Source organism: Cynocephalus volans, chromosome 4, assembly GCF_027409185.1.
Source record: "Cynocephalus volans isolate mCynVol1 chromosome 4, mCynVol1.pri, whole genome shotgun sequence".
NCBI lineage: Eukaryota > Metazoa > Chordata > Mammalia > Dermoptera > Cynocephalidae > Cynocephalus > Cynocephalus volans.
Window position 1 is genome coordinate 96,945,566 of NC_084463.1, and position 16,163 is coordinate 96,961,728.

Here is a 16,163-nt window from a genome sequence, read left to right on the forward strand (position 1 = left end):
GGAAGCATATCACTTTAGAAGTTTTCCATAATAGAGAATTGTTCTTTTGAGTAAAAAAGCTCATTTTAACAGATGGGGATTCAGATATCAATAGAAATACACTTCTTATAGGAATCCTTTTATGCACCAGTCTTAAAGAACATGGGATTTTGTTGGTTTGATTCTTTAAAATTCTTTCGCTGTGGAACTTCTAATGTCTCTTAAGGTATAGCACCTGTTTTGTAGTCTGGGAACTAGTCCACTAATTAAAGAGACGGAAATAATGTTTGTAATCTGTAATCTAGGTATGAGGATGATAACAGCTTTTGAAAAGTTACTAGGACTTTGTACTTATTTTGCATTTCCTAACATTTCTTGTTCAGTCAAGCTACTAAGAGACATTAATTATAAATTTGAAGTTTAGCTCTTGTAAGAGGTTGGAAGAAATGTGTAGCCATAAACAATATTTGATTTGCACATCTAGAGTTTTTACTATCTATAACAATGATTTTAAAAATTAATTCAGCCTATTATGTAAACTTTTAAAAAAATCATACTATATGTAAACTTTAAATCAGTTTTGATCTCATCTGTATTTGATGTAGTTCATAAATAAATGAAAAGAGTTTAATAGCAAATAAATAAATGAGATACAATATGATAATGGTTTTTAAAAAAAGACTTGGAGTCAGATCTGGGTTCATGTCCTATTTTTGGTGCTTATTAATTCTGTGACCTTCGGTAAATGACTTAAACTCTGGTCTTTAGTTTCATGTTCAGTGAAATGGGATTAATTGCAATTCACATTGTGAGAATTAAATAAGCTCAGGGAAGGAAACATCTAAATAAGTACAGTGCACATAGAAGGTGCTCTGTACCCTTCTCATTAAAGAGTCCCTAGTCTCCTGATGGGTGTCTAGACTGAGGCTTCCTGAGGATTAGGGGCATAAAGAGCTACAGAGGAGAACACAGAAGATTTTTCCCAGGGCCAGCAAGTTTCTGTTTTTTGTTTGTATAGTATAGTTCAGATTTCCCATGGCTAATTGGGTTGGATTGCATCTTACTCTGTTCAGAACAGTTGCCACAATTCAGAGGCAATAGAATAACTTAACATGTGAAGGTAGTCAGTTAATACATAGTCAGTGTTCTCTATAATTGTAACAAAAGGCAGAATCTTCCTGAAGAAGAAATGCTTCAGAAGTAGAATGCTTCAGGGCTGTCTCTTGCAAGAGAGATATCAGAGAAACGAAAGGAAGAGACCAGCTGGCTACTAAAAATCGCACTTCACAGGTGTGATTAGCTAGTCCAGGGTTTTGCCTTTCATTGTGCTGGCTTCCCACATGTGAGCAGGCACTCCAGGACCAACTCAAGCCACTCAGCCTCCCAAGAAATGATATATGCTATAGAAAACAATTTCTTCAATCACTTTGGAAACAGTTAACTCTGTGCCCCTTTGCAGGGCATCTTCTTCTTGGTATCATATTCCCTAAGAGTCAGCATTAACTATTATAGAGTTGTCCACTGAGCATGCGATTAGAGGGAGGGGCTTCGTTCAATGGACAATTTTGTCTAGGCTACTATGAAATCTGATATATCATGCCTGAAACAGCTTCCCTAGTGACCCAAATCTTTCCACAGTTACTGTTTCTATGCAGAATTTTGATGTTGCCATTAAAAAATGAGACAACTTTCTGTGAATGCTGAGATGATTATTAGGTAACACACATACACACTTCCACCCAAAAAAAGGAAGAAAGGAAAGAAAAACAATACTTTTTGTAGATGCATAGCATATCTCTGCATCAATTCAAAAGAAACTGGTAGTGGTGGTTGCCTCTGGGAAGGTGTACAGGTGGCAGGGCAGCAGGCCACAGGTATAGGAAAGGGGACTAATTTAATTGTACATCCTTTAGTGTCTTTTGAGTTCTGTGCCTTATAGGTGTAATTTTATATCTTAGGTATATATTACCTATTCAAAAAACTAAATGTTTAAAATCACCAATAATCCTACCCCCAACACAACTATTTAATTTGTGTGTGCCACTTTCTGATTTATTGTTCACAGGCATATATATTTTTATATGGTCACAATCATTGTGTTTATACCTTTATCCAGTTAGGGTGTTTTTAATTCCAGGTATCAGAAAATTTTGAACTAGCTGAAAATAGTTACTTACTACCTGCGATGATCTGAATGTTTGTCTCCCCAAACTTTATTTATTGAAATCCTAACCCCCAAGGTGACAATATTAGGAGATGGGGCCTTTGGGTCGTGATTAGATTTTGAGGGTAAAACCCTCATGAATGCGATTAGTGCTCTTATAAAAGGCCTCAGGGAGTTTGTTCGCCCTTATGAAGATACAGCTAGAAGGTGGTGTCTATGAGGAATGGGCCCTCACCAGACACCAAATCTACAGACACCTTGATCGTGGACGCCCCAGTCTCCAGAACTGTGAGAAATTTCTGTTGTTTATAAGCCACCCAGTCTGTGGTCTTTTGTTATAGCAGGACAAGTAGACTAAGATATTTCCTCATATGATCAGATATTGGACATACGGTATAATTGAATAGCTTCTTTATTTCATTAAGGACCCAGTTTCTCTCTGTCTCTCTGGAATTTTCTTGTCTGTAGCATTGGCTTTATCTTAAGGCTTTTTTCCCTTAGAGTTACAGTATTCTCTTAGAGCCAGTGGCAGTCAGGACTATAAGCATTGTTGGTGAGTCCAGTGAGAGACAGAGAGACAAACAGAGAGACTTACCAACCTGCTCCAAGCATGGAATGTAAGTCCTTCCATCTGGACTGATAAGGCCAATTTAGGTCACATAATGAGAGGGATGACATGCATTAATTGGCTTAGTCCAGTCAGACTCTACCTGGAATTGGGTTTTAGGACCTGTTCTCTTGAAAAAAGTCAGGTTTTAATAATGAGGAAGTGTAGAATGTCTAATTGGGTAGGCAACCAACGGTGTCCACCACAATAGCTTTTTAAAAAAAATTTTTTTCTAATGGAAAAAATACATGTTTATCATGGTCTAAAAAACTTGCAAAATAAAGTGTAGTTGGGAAAAGGCACTAAAAAGCATCCCAATACCCACTATTCAGAAAACCACTTTACTATGTTTTTCTTCTATATATAGTTTTTACATAGTTGAGATCATGACATGTTATTGCCATTTTGTATTTTAATGGCTGTAGAATATTTCATTGATTGGATATACCATAATGTATTTAATAATTCCTCTACCACTGGGTATTTAAGTAATTACTGAGTTTTTGCTATAATAGTCCACATAACAATAAATACTTGGGAGCATAAAGCATTTCATTTCTGTTGAATATTTCCCTTAGGATCACTTCTTAGTGTACAGTTCTGATCAAAGTATTTTAACATATATGTGGTTTTTATAACATAGTACGGTTGTGCTTTCCAGAAGAGTTTTATCAGCTATCAAAGTACGAGCGAACCAATTTCATTATAACTACTCCAGCATTTGTTGTCATTTATAAAGATTTATGACCAATTTACTGGCTGTAAAATGGTAAAATGCTTTTGGCATGATCTTTATGTTGGTGGCATTATTCTTATCCTGTATTTGGCTTGGGGTTTTATTTACTACAGAGATCTGCAAAGACTTGGAGAGCTTCAGTCTGAATTGGCAGGAGTAGCTGACTTCTCTGCTGCCTATCTTCGGTGTCAACTGCTTCTCATCAAGGTTGGTTTGGATCCATTATGTTTATGATTGTGATGCAAAGAATGCAGTTTAATGGATCTAGCAGTGTTTGAGGCCATAAGTGGAAAAATTTAAGGTTTTATGCAACCACTTAGCAATGGTGAAATTATGTACTCTTCAGTGTAATTATATTTGTCTCTAATTAAAGAAATGTTAACTGATATAGGAATTTGAATTTTTTAATTTTGGGAGAATTCTTTCATCATTACATAATTAGAGAAGATTGGATAATCATTTTAATTAGAATGCCAAGGATTTCAAATGTTTTGTATAATTTGTTAGCAAAGGACTTGTATAAACTATTTTCTTCAAATGCCCATTTTACTTTTTCAAAGTTAAAAGGTTAATTTCAGGCTGAGCAGTTAGCTCAGCTGGTTAGAGTGCAAGTGCTGTTAACACCAAGGTCCAGGGTTCAATTCATGTACCAGCCAGCCAAAAAAAAAAAAAAGGTTAATTTCATTGCTCTTAAAAGAGCCAATTTGCTGGCATTTCATATCAAATAGTCAGATCATATACATAAAATTGGTACCTAAGAAGCAATTTAGGTTTACTGAGTTAAAAACCAACTAAACAAGTTCAATAGCTTTCAGCTTCTACAACTATTTGTTTAGGCTCAAGATTTAGGAGAGCCCTTCTCACTTGATTAGCCTTTTTTATCTTGGCTTTAGTTCTAAATATTCGTAGTCTTCAAAGTGATTAATGACATTTGACCAGAGTCAGAATAAATGGGGGAGAGCCCGTGGCGCACTCGGGAGAGTGCGGCGCTGGGAGCGCGGCGACGCTCCCGCCGCGGGTTCGGATCCTATATAGGAATGGCCGGTGCACTCACTGGCTGAGTGCCGGTCACGAAAAAGACAAAAAAAAAAAAAAAAAAAGAATAAATGGGGGAGTCAAAAATTGTTTTCTGCTTTAAGATGTGTGAATTTGTGCTAAACGTTATACTTAGGTTGTGCAGGTGTGTGTGTATACATGTGAAGGTGGGTGTGTACACTGAGGTGGGTTGGGATTTAAATAGCCCTTGTTAGGCTAGGTATATTTGTCACATATATATACCTGTGTAACCACCACCACAGGCAAGATATAGAATATTTTCATCACCTCCCAAAGTTTCTTCATGCCGCTTTGCAAAATTGCTGGGGTTTTCCAAGTCTCTGTGAAACAGGGCTAATTATAACTCTATGCCTTGGGGATAGGTAAGTATCCCCAAGTAGTGTGTGTGAAAGCCCTTGGCCTAATATCTGGTATACAGCGAGGGCCATGGAAGTATGATCTCTTCCCCATAGGAGTACAAGGAGGCCTTTGAAAAGAATCTACTTTTCTTTCTTTCTTTCTTTCTTTTTTGGTGGCTGGCCAGTGTGGGGATCTGAACCTGCTTCTCTACAGTAGCAAAAGATGGGAGAGAAAAAGCGAAGAAGAGATTACTCCTAAAAAGAACACATAACTATGTTGATTACTCAGTGTCAAGGGGTGGCTGGGTAGGTAAGTCATCCAGGCCTGGAAACCAAGGCAGGCATATGTTTGATAATAGGGGAAGAGCTAAATAAATTGTGGCACAGCTACTGAATAGTATATTCTATAGCCAGTAATGATCTTTATGAAGAATTATACAGCAACATGACAAAAATACTTAGAGTGTAATGTTATATACCCCCAAAAAGATATAAAATTCTACTTTCTGACTACAACTGTTAAAAAAAGTGTCTATGAGAAATGATTGGCTAACACCAAGGTATAGAGTTTACATCTGTACTGGCCAGCCACCAAAAAAAGGGAAAAAAAAAAAAGAAAGAAAGAAAGAAATGATTGGAAGTAAATATTCAAAAAAACTCTATAGTCTGTATTCTAGACCTACCACTGTTCAATATGATAACCACCAGATAAATGTGACACTATTGAGCACTTACGTCATTGTTCAAACTGAGATGTGCCGTAAGGGCAAAAATACACACTAGATTTCTTAGACTTCAGTATGAAAAAAATGTAAACTCTCATTAATAATTTTAAAAATAGTATGTGGAACGATAATATTTTAGATATATTGGGTTAAAAAAACTATATTTTAAAAGTTTTACCTATTTGTTTTTAAAATGTGGCTACTGGAAAATTTAAAATTACGTATGTGGCTCATATTATGTTTCTGTTGGACAGTGTTAGTTGAGATTTTCTGTAATGTCATTTGATTATGTTTGTAATTAAGAAAGACCAAGAAGATAAGAGGTTTGGATGACAGATGAAGTCATATAAATGGATAAGTGAGGAGAAAGATGGATGGTAAAAATCCATGGCTTTTAGTGATAGTTTTGAATGTAGAGAGGGAGAGTAAGGAATCTAGGAAGGCTGCTTGATTTCTAGTTTGGGTATGTTGGTAAGATGATGATCAAAGGATAGTGAGCATAGGGGCAAAGAAAAAAGAACCAGTCAAGAAAGAAGGCTCTGGTTAGTCCAGTGGCTCTGGGAACAATGAGGGCCCAGAGCCCAGAAAGCTGGCTTGCCTGCACATTCTGGTGAAGCCTTCATGGCTTCTGTTCTCTGGTTTCAAGCAATGGTCTGAGACACAGGGCTTTTGGGCCAGGAGTTGGACTGAATGGGCAGGAGTTCATTTAGCCCAAACCATTGGTCTCCTCTTTCTCCATAATAGGTAGAGTGTATTGGCTTAAATGAATAAGAATAATTGAGAGGAATCCCAATCATGGTAGATTTTCAAGGCAAAATAAAAATGAAAACCTCAAATGATATGACAGTCTTTATAACCTCTGTGTTCTTTTCTCTCCTAATTTGTCTCTGCAGGCCTTGCAGGAAAAGCTGTGGAATGTGGCTGCCCCTTTGTATTTGAAGCAGAGTGATTTGGCTTCAGCAGCAGCAAAACAAGTAAGCTTATTGAGACCTTCTCCTCAGATAGGTCTCTATCTGGGAGTTGTCTAGTTCGTGGCCGAGCCAGAGGCCTTCCCATGGCTCCACGCCTCTGCTATGACTTCCCTAATTCCTTTCAATTTCATGCTATGACAGAAGTTAGTGATATGAGAAGCAGCATAAGTAGGGGACACAGCACAGGCTTTGGAGTCAGAATACCTGGGTTCTAGTCCCAGGTCTTCCTCTGATTTGCTAAGTGATATTGAGCAACTTACTTAACCTCCCTGGATTTCTCCTCTGTAAAATGTGGCAATTGAACTAGAGGATTTATAAGATTCTTTTGTGTTCTAAAATAGTATCAGTTTGTATTTTAGATATGCTGAAATCTAATAAATACTGTATGGATCTTTCATCTGAAATGTAGCTGGAACTCATTTTGAGATTGTTTATATTTTTAGCCTGTATAATCTCTTGAATGTTAAAAGGTACTTACATTTCTGCTTAGTTCATTAAGTAGCATTTTATTTTATTTCCCTCTAGTTTCTTTCTTTCTGGCTTTGAGCAGTTCCCCTTTGTTCTGAAGTATTGGGACTTGGTGAACTCCTGTGGGTCATGTCTTCCAGTTAGTGAGTCTGTATGTGACCAAGTAGGAAGCTAATGATTGTGACTGTGATTGTTACATTACAGTTCACTAAATGATTTCAAGTCTATTATCTTAATTAACCCTCACGGTAATCCCATTAGGTAGGAATAAGTATTAAGTGCGTGTTATAGATGAGGTAGTTAAAACTCAGTAAGGTTAAATTCATTGAACTATAAGTAGTGGAGTCAGGACTTAAGACCAGATCCTCTGATACTCAGAATCTGCTTTCTTTTTACTGTACTGCCCAATCTCTCTGATCCAAACTCCCTCTCAGATCTGGTCTGTGGCTTATATTAGGGGCATAGAACTTAATGATTATAGTTCAAAAATGGGCCATATTGGGAAGGGCAGGACCAGGGAATAGTAGTTTGGAAGGAAGAGAAGAAAGGAATTACAATTGCTATATGCCAGATACTGTGCTAAAAAGCAATTTCCATGCCCCATTTGATACTTTAAATTTTATGACATTGGTGCTATTTCTTCCCTATGTACAGATAGGAAAATGAAGGCAATTGAGGAAAATGATAAGGTAACTTGTCAGTTGTAGGAAATCCTGGAGTTATTTCTCTGACCCCAAAGCATTCAAAGGGAGGCAAGCACAGAAGGGAAGGAGAAGCATCATTCGGATGGAAGTAGCTGATTTGTATAGAATTGAGCAAGAACTTAAGATGCACTGGGCTTGATCTGGGGTCATTGATGGTGTTTTTTGCACTTATTTCCTCCCCAAACTCCCTCAGACAGACCAGGCCTACAGAACAGTCCTGTTCCTGATGGTTCCTGATGCTTAATTCATGAGAATGTTGCTTGGGGATTGGGTTTACATGCATAGTATATGTTCATTTGTTCCCACAACACAGTGAGTTTGGTTTAGGGTAACAAGCAGTGCTTTGCAATTTTATCAGTAATTAAATTTTCATATCTTCACATCATCAGCTTAGATGATTTAATTAGCAGGCGAAAGTCTTTTTTTAATTGACAAAATATTTTATTCTCTTTTCACAAAGCATACTAATTTATCTCAACATTTAAGCGTAGGTACTTAAAAATCTCAGTTCAGAATTAAAGCCTAGGCATTTAAAAAAAAATCTTAGTTCAAAATTTCACCTAAAAAGATCATTTAACAGTAGAATTCTGTGCTGCTCTCAAGTAAGACTTTGATATTTTTACTGATTGTTAATTATCTTTCTTTATAGATTATGGAAGAGACTTACAAAATGGAGTTCATGTACAGTGGTGTGGAGAATAAGCAGGTGGTAATTATACATCACATGAGGCTGCAGGCCAAAGCTTTGCAACTTATAGTAACGGCACGAACTACTCGAGGGTAAGATGTGGGGTTGGCCAAAAGGCATGGCATGGTCCCTTCAAAGACACTTCCAGATATAGAGATCTCACTAAGGTTAATGATATGTAAAATGAGATTTAGGAAAGATTAGCCAAGGGACATGCCATCTATTCATTTTTCAGATATTCCAAGTTCTGTTCTTGGATCAGATTTGAACCTTGGAAATCTGATCATGTCTCTTCCTTGCTAAAAACTCTCCAGTGGCTCTCTATTACCTACAGCACAACACAGGACTTCAGCTGGTAACAAAGATTTTTGTGTGGTCCCACTTGATAGATTTAAGAATTTAGTGCCAGGAACCACTTTTTCTCTCTTTTTTTTTTTTTTAAAAGATGACCGGTAAGGGGATCTTAACCCTTGACTTGGTGTTGTCAGCACCACGCTCAGCCATTGAGCTAACCGGCCACCCGTATATGGGATCCGAACCCGGGGCCTTGGTGTTATCAGCACCGCACTCTCCCGAGTGAGCCACGGGCCGGCCCAGGAACCACTTTTTCTCTAATGAAGGAATTAGTAAGCTTTTTCCCAGGCAGTAAAGACAAATTCAGAGGATGTACTGTGAAGTCAGACTACTTTGTTCAAATCCTGACTTCTGAAAATGAGAATGACAGTGTCTATCTCATGGCATTTCTATGAAGAATAAATGGGATAATGCAGTTGACCCTTGAACAACACAGTTTTGAACTATATGGGTCCACTTAATATGTGAATTTTTTCAACCGAGAATCGAAAATACAGTTTTTGTGGGATGTAGAACCTGTGTATACGAGGGCTGACTTTTCCTATCTGCAGGTTTTGCAGGGCTGACTGCAGGACTTGAGTATCTGCAGATTTTGGTATCTTCAGGGGGTCTTGGAACCAATTCCTGCAGATATTGAGGGACGACTATACATGTAAAAACGTTCAACATGGTACTTTGTACATAATAAGAGCTTAATATAATGGTAGCTGTAAGACTTTCTGATAATGGGGATTGCCATATTTCATCCATCCTACGGTGCACATTTTTAATTATTGTAACTTCTCTGTAATCAAATATTTTGAAGGTGTGATTGAAAGTGTTTTTTGTTTCTTGGTATTTCATAAAATAAAGTGCATCTTAAGAATGAGGGCATCACAGATTTGATACAGTGCAATACTTATGTAACTTGTTGCCAGCTCACAGACACATTTGATGCTCAAGTCCAGCAGCTTTGTCAACCTAAAAGTGGTATAGAGAAATAAATATTAGTGTTTAAGTAAGCAATGAAAAATACTAGGTCAGAAAGAATATTCTGAAAATTATTTTATTTCTTCATTTATCTTGATTGTGCCTGATAAATTCAGATAGTGATTTAATCTTAAAAATATCCATGTATTCATTTAACAAATGTTCAATCTCTACTATGTGAAACTTTGGAGTCTCAACTCTGTTTTTAGCTCAGGGATTTTTTTTCCCTCCATTATTTAATTATTACTTGTTTCATCCACTCCAGTCTCTCATACTGGATATTAGATCTTCTGGATCTATTTTCCCTATACTTCTTTTGTAATTTCAGTTTCTTTGTTTTTCTACTCTACTAAGTAAATTCTTCGATATGCTCTCTTAATTTACCATTTCAGTTTTCATCATTGTTCATTTCACTATTCATTGGCTATTGAGTTTGGTCTTATTATTACCTTTTATTTCCATGTGTTCTTCTCTATACTGTTTTTGTAGCCGTTTCTCCTGCTTTATCAATGCATTGTCCTTTCATATCTCCTTTTAACTCTAACTAATGTTATTCATTAGAATTTTTTTTTGAATTTTCCATGCTTTCTTGCCTTAACTTTATCTCTGAAGGCTGGTTGGTCACCTTTACAACTCCTGATTACCCTTTAAAACACCTAGTAATTTTCCATTGTCTTTGTGTACTTAAAAATGAAAATCTAGACTAGTTTAATAGGTAATTTATATAGACTTCCTTAACAGTTAGTTGTAGGTCATTGTTTGATTTCCCCAAGTGAGCCTCATTCTTTCACTGCTTTCCTCCTCACACCAAGGGAAAAGTGGGGGTTCTTAGTAGTGGAGGCCTATGTGTGTAGGTGAGGCTACCTAGTCTGTTTTGGGTAGAGTTCCCAAATCGTTTTGTATTTTATTTTGCTTGGAATCTCTCCAAGCTGGTTCTTTATAAGCACACCAAAAAAAGTGTCACTGCTTGTCCATATTGTTTTTCTTTGTGCTGCTGCTTGGCTGGAGTTCTCCCTTCCAGCCTTCTCACCCCCGGTGTTGTTTGGTGGTTTAACCTCACTATCTAATTTCAGTCCCATTTCTGGTAATGTATCAGTTAAGGAAGTTTCAAGTACTAGCTTTTTTTAAGGAGAAGAATTCAAATGGATGTTGCTTGTAGAGTAGGTTTCTATTTGCCATTTTGTGTTTATTTATTCATTCAACAAATATTTACTCAACGATGCTTGTGCTAGGAAATATATGATGAAGAACGCAGCGTCCCTACTCTTATGGAGCTTACATTTTAGTAGAAACACTAAGCCAGGAGATTCAGAAACTTGATACTATTCTCTTACATACTTTCATATAAGGAAGGGTTTTTTTTCCCCTTGACTGGAACTTTACTTTTCCAATGAATAATATATTAATGAAAATAGTCGTGTGTTGCCTAATGACAGAGATACATTCTGAGAAATGCACTGTTAGGCGATTTTGTCATTGTGTGAACATCATAGGGTGTATTTACACAAACTTAGATGGTGTAGCCTACTACCCACCTATAATCTTATGGGTGTAGCCTGTTGTTCATATATGCTGTCCATCATTGACAGATGTGTCATTATGCGGCACATGACTATAAATGGCATGTTTCATGCAGAAATTATATATAAGAAATAGGATGAAGATCAAGAGGAGAAGACATTGTGTAATTAGTAAATTATATTGGCCTAGTGTGTTGCTTGGATTATTTAGGTATGCAACAAGTTTTTGAACTGCTCGAAATACTATGAGGCCAAAGAACCCTTGATAAAGAGGAATGAACATCATCTGTGTCTGTGGGCAAAGTAGTAACAAAACCTTTTCCCCTTCTGCATAAGAATCAATCTTTGGTTAACTTTCTAGGTCTGTTGCCTGATTGTGTCAGCTATATTAGTAAGCAATATTCTATGGAAAAAATGATCTGAGTAAATTGCATCTAGACTAGAAGGAAATGTAAATGAACTACAACTTCCTGATTTAGATGCCATAGCTTTGGGCTTCATTGAGTGCAGTGATTCTTGTACTGGGCATATCCATTGTGGGTCCCTGGAAGCTATGTTTATGGAGTTGTCTCAAGAGATATTAGCACATGTGGAGCATGAGGCTTTTAAGCTAGAATGGTCTCCACACCTGCCTGATGTGGATCTCGACTTGAGCTGTCATCTGTGAGATCAAAGCTCCCAGGCAGCTGTGTGCACTGCTGCAAGGACTTCTGCAGAAGGGGAACGTGACACTGCACAGCAAGCTGTGCTTATGTCCTGTATCCTTAGTGAATCTCGTGTCAAGTGTAGCCTGTGATAGTCTTTGATTTTAAATGTTCATTGAGCCTAATGGGCACTGCAGGGGCTTAATCGGGTCTTGAGATCCTAGCAGATATATCCCCCTAGGACCATTAGGACCTTCTATTTGTCTTAGAGGTCATTTTTATAGTGAAATATGCAAATTCTCCTTTCATGTAGTTTCAAGTTTCTGGGACTTTTGGTCCTCACTCCTCAGTTCACAGATTTTACAAGTTAAATTAATTATTTTGTATTTTATTTCTACAGAGTTGACCCCTTATTTGGGATGTGTGAAAAATTTTTACAGGAAGTAGACTTTTTTCAGAGGTAAGTATTTCATAACTTTTCTTGTTTATATCTTTGCTATGCGAAGTAGCACTTACAGGCAACAAGAGCAATCACAAGCCAGATTCCTTGGTTTGACCTATGCAGGCAGCCTGTCATGTGCCCTAATTTGGTATTTTCGTTAATGGTGTATAAACTTCTTTTACTAATTGTACAACTGAATAATAAAAACATCAGGAATCATTTGGATTCAGCACTCAGCTGGGCCATAAAAAGACAAGTATAAAGAAAACTTATAAACTCTTTTGTTGAAAAAATCATGGCCTGTTTTTCCACCTGTATTTATATTTTTTTAATGGCGGGCCAGTATGGGGATCCAAACTCTTGACCTTCGTGTTATTAGCACCATGCTCTAACCAAGTGAGCTAACTGGCCAGCCCTACCACTAGTGTTCTTAAACTTGCATATGTCTCTGTAATCTACAAAGAATTGTTCTGTAATTCTGTAAGTAAGTTTTATTTTATAGAATAGATATGTTTTCTCAGAGTTCAGTGTGAAGTGAATGGGTTAAAACAGATGCATGGGGGGTAGTGTTGATAACACCAAGGTCAAGGGTTTTGATCCCCATACTGGCCAGCTGCCAACCCCCCCCCCCCCCCCCGCCCAAAACAGATGAAGTAGGTGAATGAAAGTCTTGGTGAAGAAGTGGGAGTTGAGGTAGTGACTAAACCTGTGGTGCGCTGGCGATATAATACTGGAAGGAAAACATTTATAGGATTTTATTTTATTTTATTTTTTTATTTTATTTTGTCGATATACATTGTGGTTGATTATTGTTGCCCCTTACCAAAACTTTCCTCCCTCCTCCCTCTCCTCCCTCCCCCCCAACAATGTCCTTTTTGTTTGCTTGTCGTATCAACTTCAAGTAATTGTAGTTGTTATATCTTCTCTCCCCCCCCCCCCGCCCGGTGTGTGTGTGTGTGTGTGTGTGTGTGTGTGTGTGTGTGTGTGTGTGTGTGTGTGTGTGTGTGTGTGTGTGTGTGTGTGTGTGTGTGTGTGTGTGTGTGTGTGTGTGTGTGTGTGTGTGTGTGTGTGTGTGTGTGTGTGTGTGTGTGTGTGTGTGAATTTATATATTAATTTTTAGCTCCCACCAGTAAGTGAGAACATGTGGTATTTCTCTTTCTGTGCCTGACTCGTTTCACTTAATATAATTCTCTCAGGTCCATCCATCTTGTTGCAAATGGCAGTATTTCATTCGTTTTTATAGCTGAGTAGTATTCCATTGTGTAGATGTCATTTATAGGATTTTAAAGCACTTGATTAAGTCTTATTTTTTTTTCCCCATTGTTGTCTTAGCCCTCATGAACTTTACTAAAAGTGAGATTTTTATGACTCTACACTTCTTTTTTTCCCCCTATTTGGGTGAAGGTCGGGCTGGGCTGCAGTACCCCCCTTCACCAGCAGGTGATGCTCTCTAGCAAATGGTGCAGTCTAGCTTTGCACTGTTAAGCTCCTGGCTTCTAATCTGAAATAAACTCATGCCTTACTTTTGGTTTTAGATTATTTAAGGTAGAGAGCCTGTTTTTGCACAGGTAGGTTGAAGAGGTTTTTGGAAAGGTGATAGTTCTCAATTGCCAAAATTCCTCATCTGTTGTTAGCTAAAGCTGCATATTCTTTAGCCTTTCAGTACCTGCACAGATTTTATTTCCTCAGTGAAATATTTTTTGGGTATCCCCTTCCACATAGTAGAAGTACTGTTGAATCAATCTGAGCTGGGAATAATTTGCTTAACTTCTCTGGGCTTTGGTGTAACATCATCCTCTCTGAGTCTCAGTGCTCTTATCATTTGAATATAAGCTCCATTATAACAGTCATTTTCTTCTCTTTTGCTGACTGTATGTCCCCAGTACCTAGAATAGTACTTGGCACTTGGAAGGTCCTAAAAACACAGTTGTTAAATTAGTTAATGAATCTGTAATATGAAAATATTAATCCTAACAGTGTACAAGATTGCTGGGAGTATTAAATAAGATCATTTAAAACACTTAAGAGTGTGCCTGACACATAATGATTATTCAGCAGATAGATGCTTTTATGATGATCATGTCACTAAGGCATAATTATCCGGGTACCTGTCTGTCTCAGTCCTGAACCTTTAGCACCTCCCACTTCATCATCACCACTCTTGCTGCTGTGGGCTTGGCAGATGTCTGGGGCCTTGCCTATAGTGAGCAAATGCATAGTCAGTTGCTTCTGTTTGTTCCTTCAGGTGTTTCATCGCTGATTTGCCCCACTTGCAGGACAGCTTTGTGGACAAACTTCTTGACCTTATGCCCCGGCTCATGACATCCAAACCTGCAGAAGTGGTCAAAATTCTACAGACTACGCTGCGGCAGAGTACCTTATTGCACCTCCCTCTTCCAGAGCAGGTCAGGGTCTATGTCATACCCTTCAGGACAGAATCTGTCCAGACTATCAAAACTGTTCACCTTGTTGATCTTCTTTGACCAGTGGAGCATCTGGGTTTGGGCCCTTCCTGTGATTGACTCCTACATACCATTAGATAAGGAGACAGAAGGGCAAGGATCATGTTTTGTTGCCCAGGGATGACCTGGCTTTAGAATCATTGTATTTTCTTCTTGCTTACAGATTGACAAAGCTTCAGCTACCATCATTGAGCCAGCGGGCGAGTCAGACAACCCTTTGCGGTTTACGTCCGGGTTGGTGGTGGCCCTGGATGTTGATGCGACACTGGAACATGTGCAGGATCCTCAGAGCACTGTGAAGGTCCAGGTCTGTTGGCTTTTGATCCCTATTGAGCGTCTAGAACTTGTGTTGAAGTATTTAACTTTAATACCCCTGTGAACTCTGCCTGAGGGACAGAAACTGGGAAGGAAGGGCTGGCCGGTTAGCTCAGTTGGGTAGAGCACAGTGTTATAACACCCAGGTCAAAGGTTCAGATGCCTGTAGTTGCCAGCTGCCAATAAAAAAAAAAAGAACTGGGAAGGGAGAAGAGATGAGCCTCTGTGAAAAAGAGCCTGGGCTTGAATCCCAGTTTTAACGCTGAGTGTGGTCTGGACCAAGTTAAAGTCTGAGCCTCAGATTCTACGATGACAAAGAGGAATAGTTGACACTGAAATGAGGTGATGCATATAAAGCCCCCAGTGCCCAGTATAGGTTTGCTAAATGACAGGGCTCTTTCTAATCTTATGATGTGAAGTTAAGGCTTGGTCTTTTGTTATAGAAGAATGTAATAAGTCCTTTTCAGGCTGTGGATGGGTTAGCCGGCAAACAAAATTTATGAGTAGGAAAAAGCAATCACCAGGAAGTATTTTTTCCCAAGTTCAATAGATATATTAGAGACATTTGAGAGATACATTAGAGACACTAATCAATTCAGATAGTCTGCAAGTAAGTCCCATAAAGAGTACTACCCATCCATCCATCCATCCGTGCATACAATAGTGCTTACTCTGTTGCACATGCTAAGTGCTGGGGTTGCCAGGCTAAATGTATTGCACAGTTCCTGCTCTCAGTATGCTCACAGTTTCATTGGGAGACAGACAAATGGACAGGCAATTATAAAACAAAAGTTCGGTGATTAGACATGCACAGGATAAGTTAAGAGTACTATGGAGAGGTACTTTATTTGGAGAGTGTGGTGGAGGATAAGGAAAGGAAAAGTACTGAGATCCTGGTGCATGGGTGGAACCTGAGAGGATGAATAAGAATGAAGATGAAAGGCATAAGGAGGTATTCTAGGCAGAAGGGATACGAGTAACAGCAGGGATGCAAGCACTGGCAATAAGTATAATGAGAGGA

At 38.3% G+C, this 16,163-nt stretch overlaps 1 protein-coding gene across 3 annotated transcripts in view; it reads left to right on the plus strand.

The window, feature by feature from the left end:
• Positions 1–16,163, plus strand: part of INTS4 (integrator complex subunit 4) — a 122,578-nt gene that overhangs the window by 99,749 nt on the left and 6,666 nt on the right. For 2 of the 3 annotated variants that reach the window (XM_063092975.1, XM_063092974.1), the window contains exons 16-21: positions 3,600–3,693; positions 6,499–6,579; positions 8,398–8,528; positions 12,324–12,383; positions 14,611–14,770; positions 14,991–15,134. In XM_063092975.1, coding sequence (XP_062949045.1) covers positions 3,600–3,693; positions 6,499–6,579; positions 8,398–8,528; positions 12,324–12,383; positions 14,611–14,770; positions 14,991–15,134 — 670 coding nt within the window. The remainder of the gene's footprint in view (positions 1–3,599; positions 3,694–6,498; positions 6,580–8,397; positions 8,529–12,323; positions 12,384–14,610; positions 14,771–14,990; positions 15,135–16,163) is intronic. The other variant, XM_063092976.1, reaches the window with a different exon arrangement.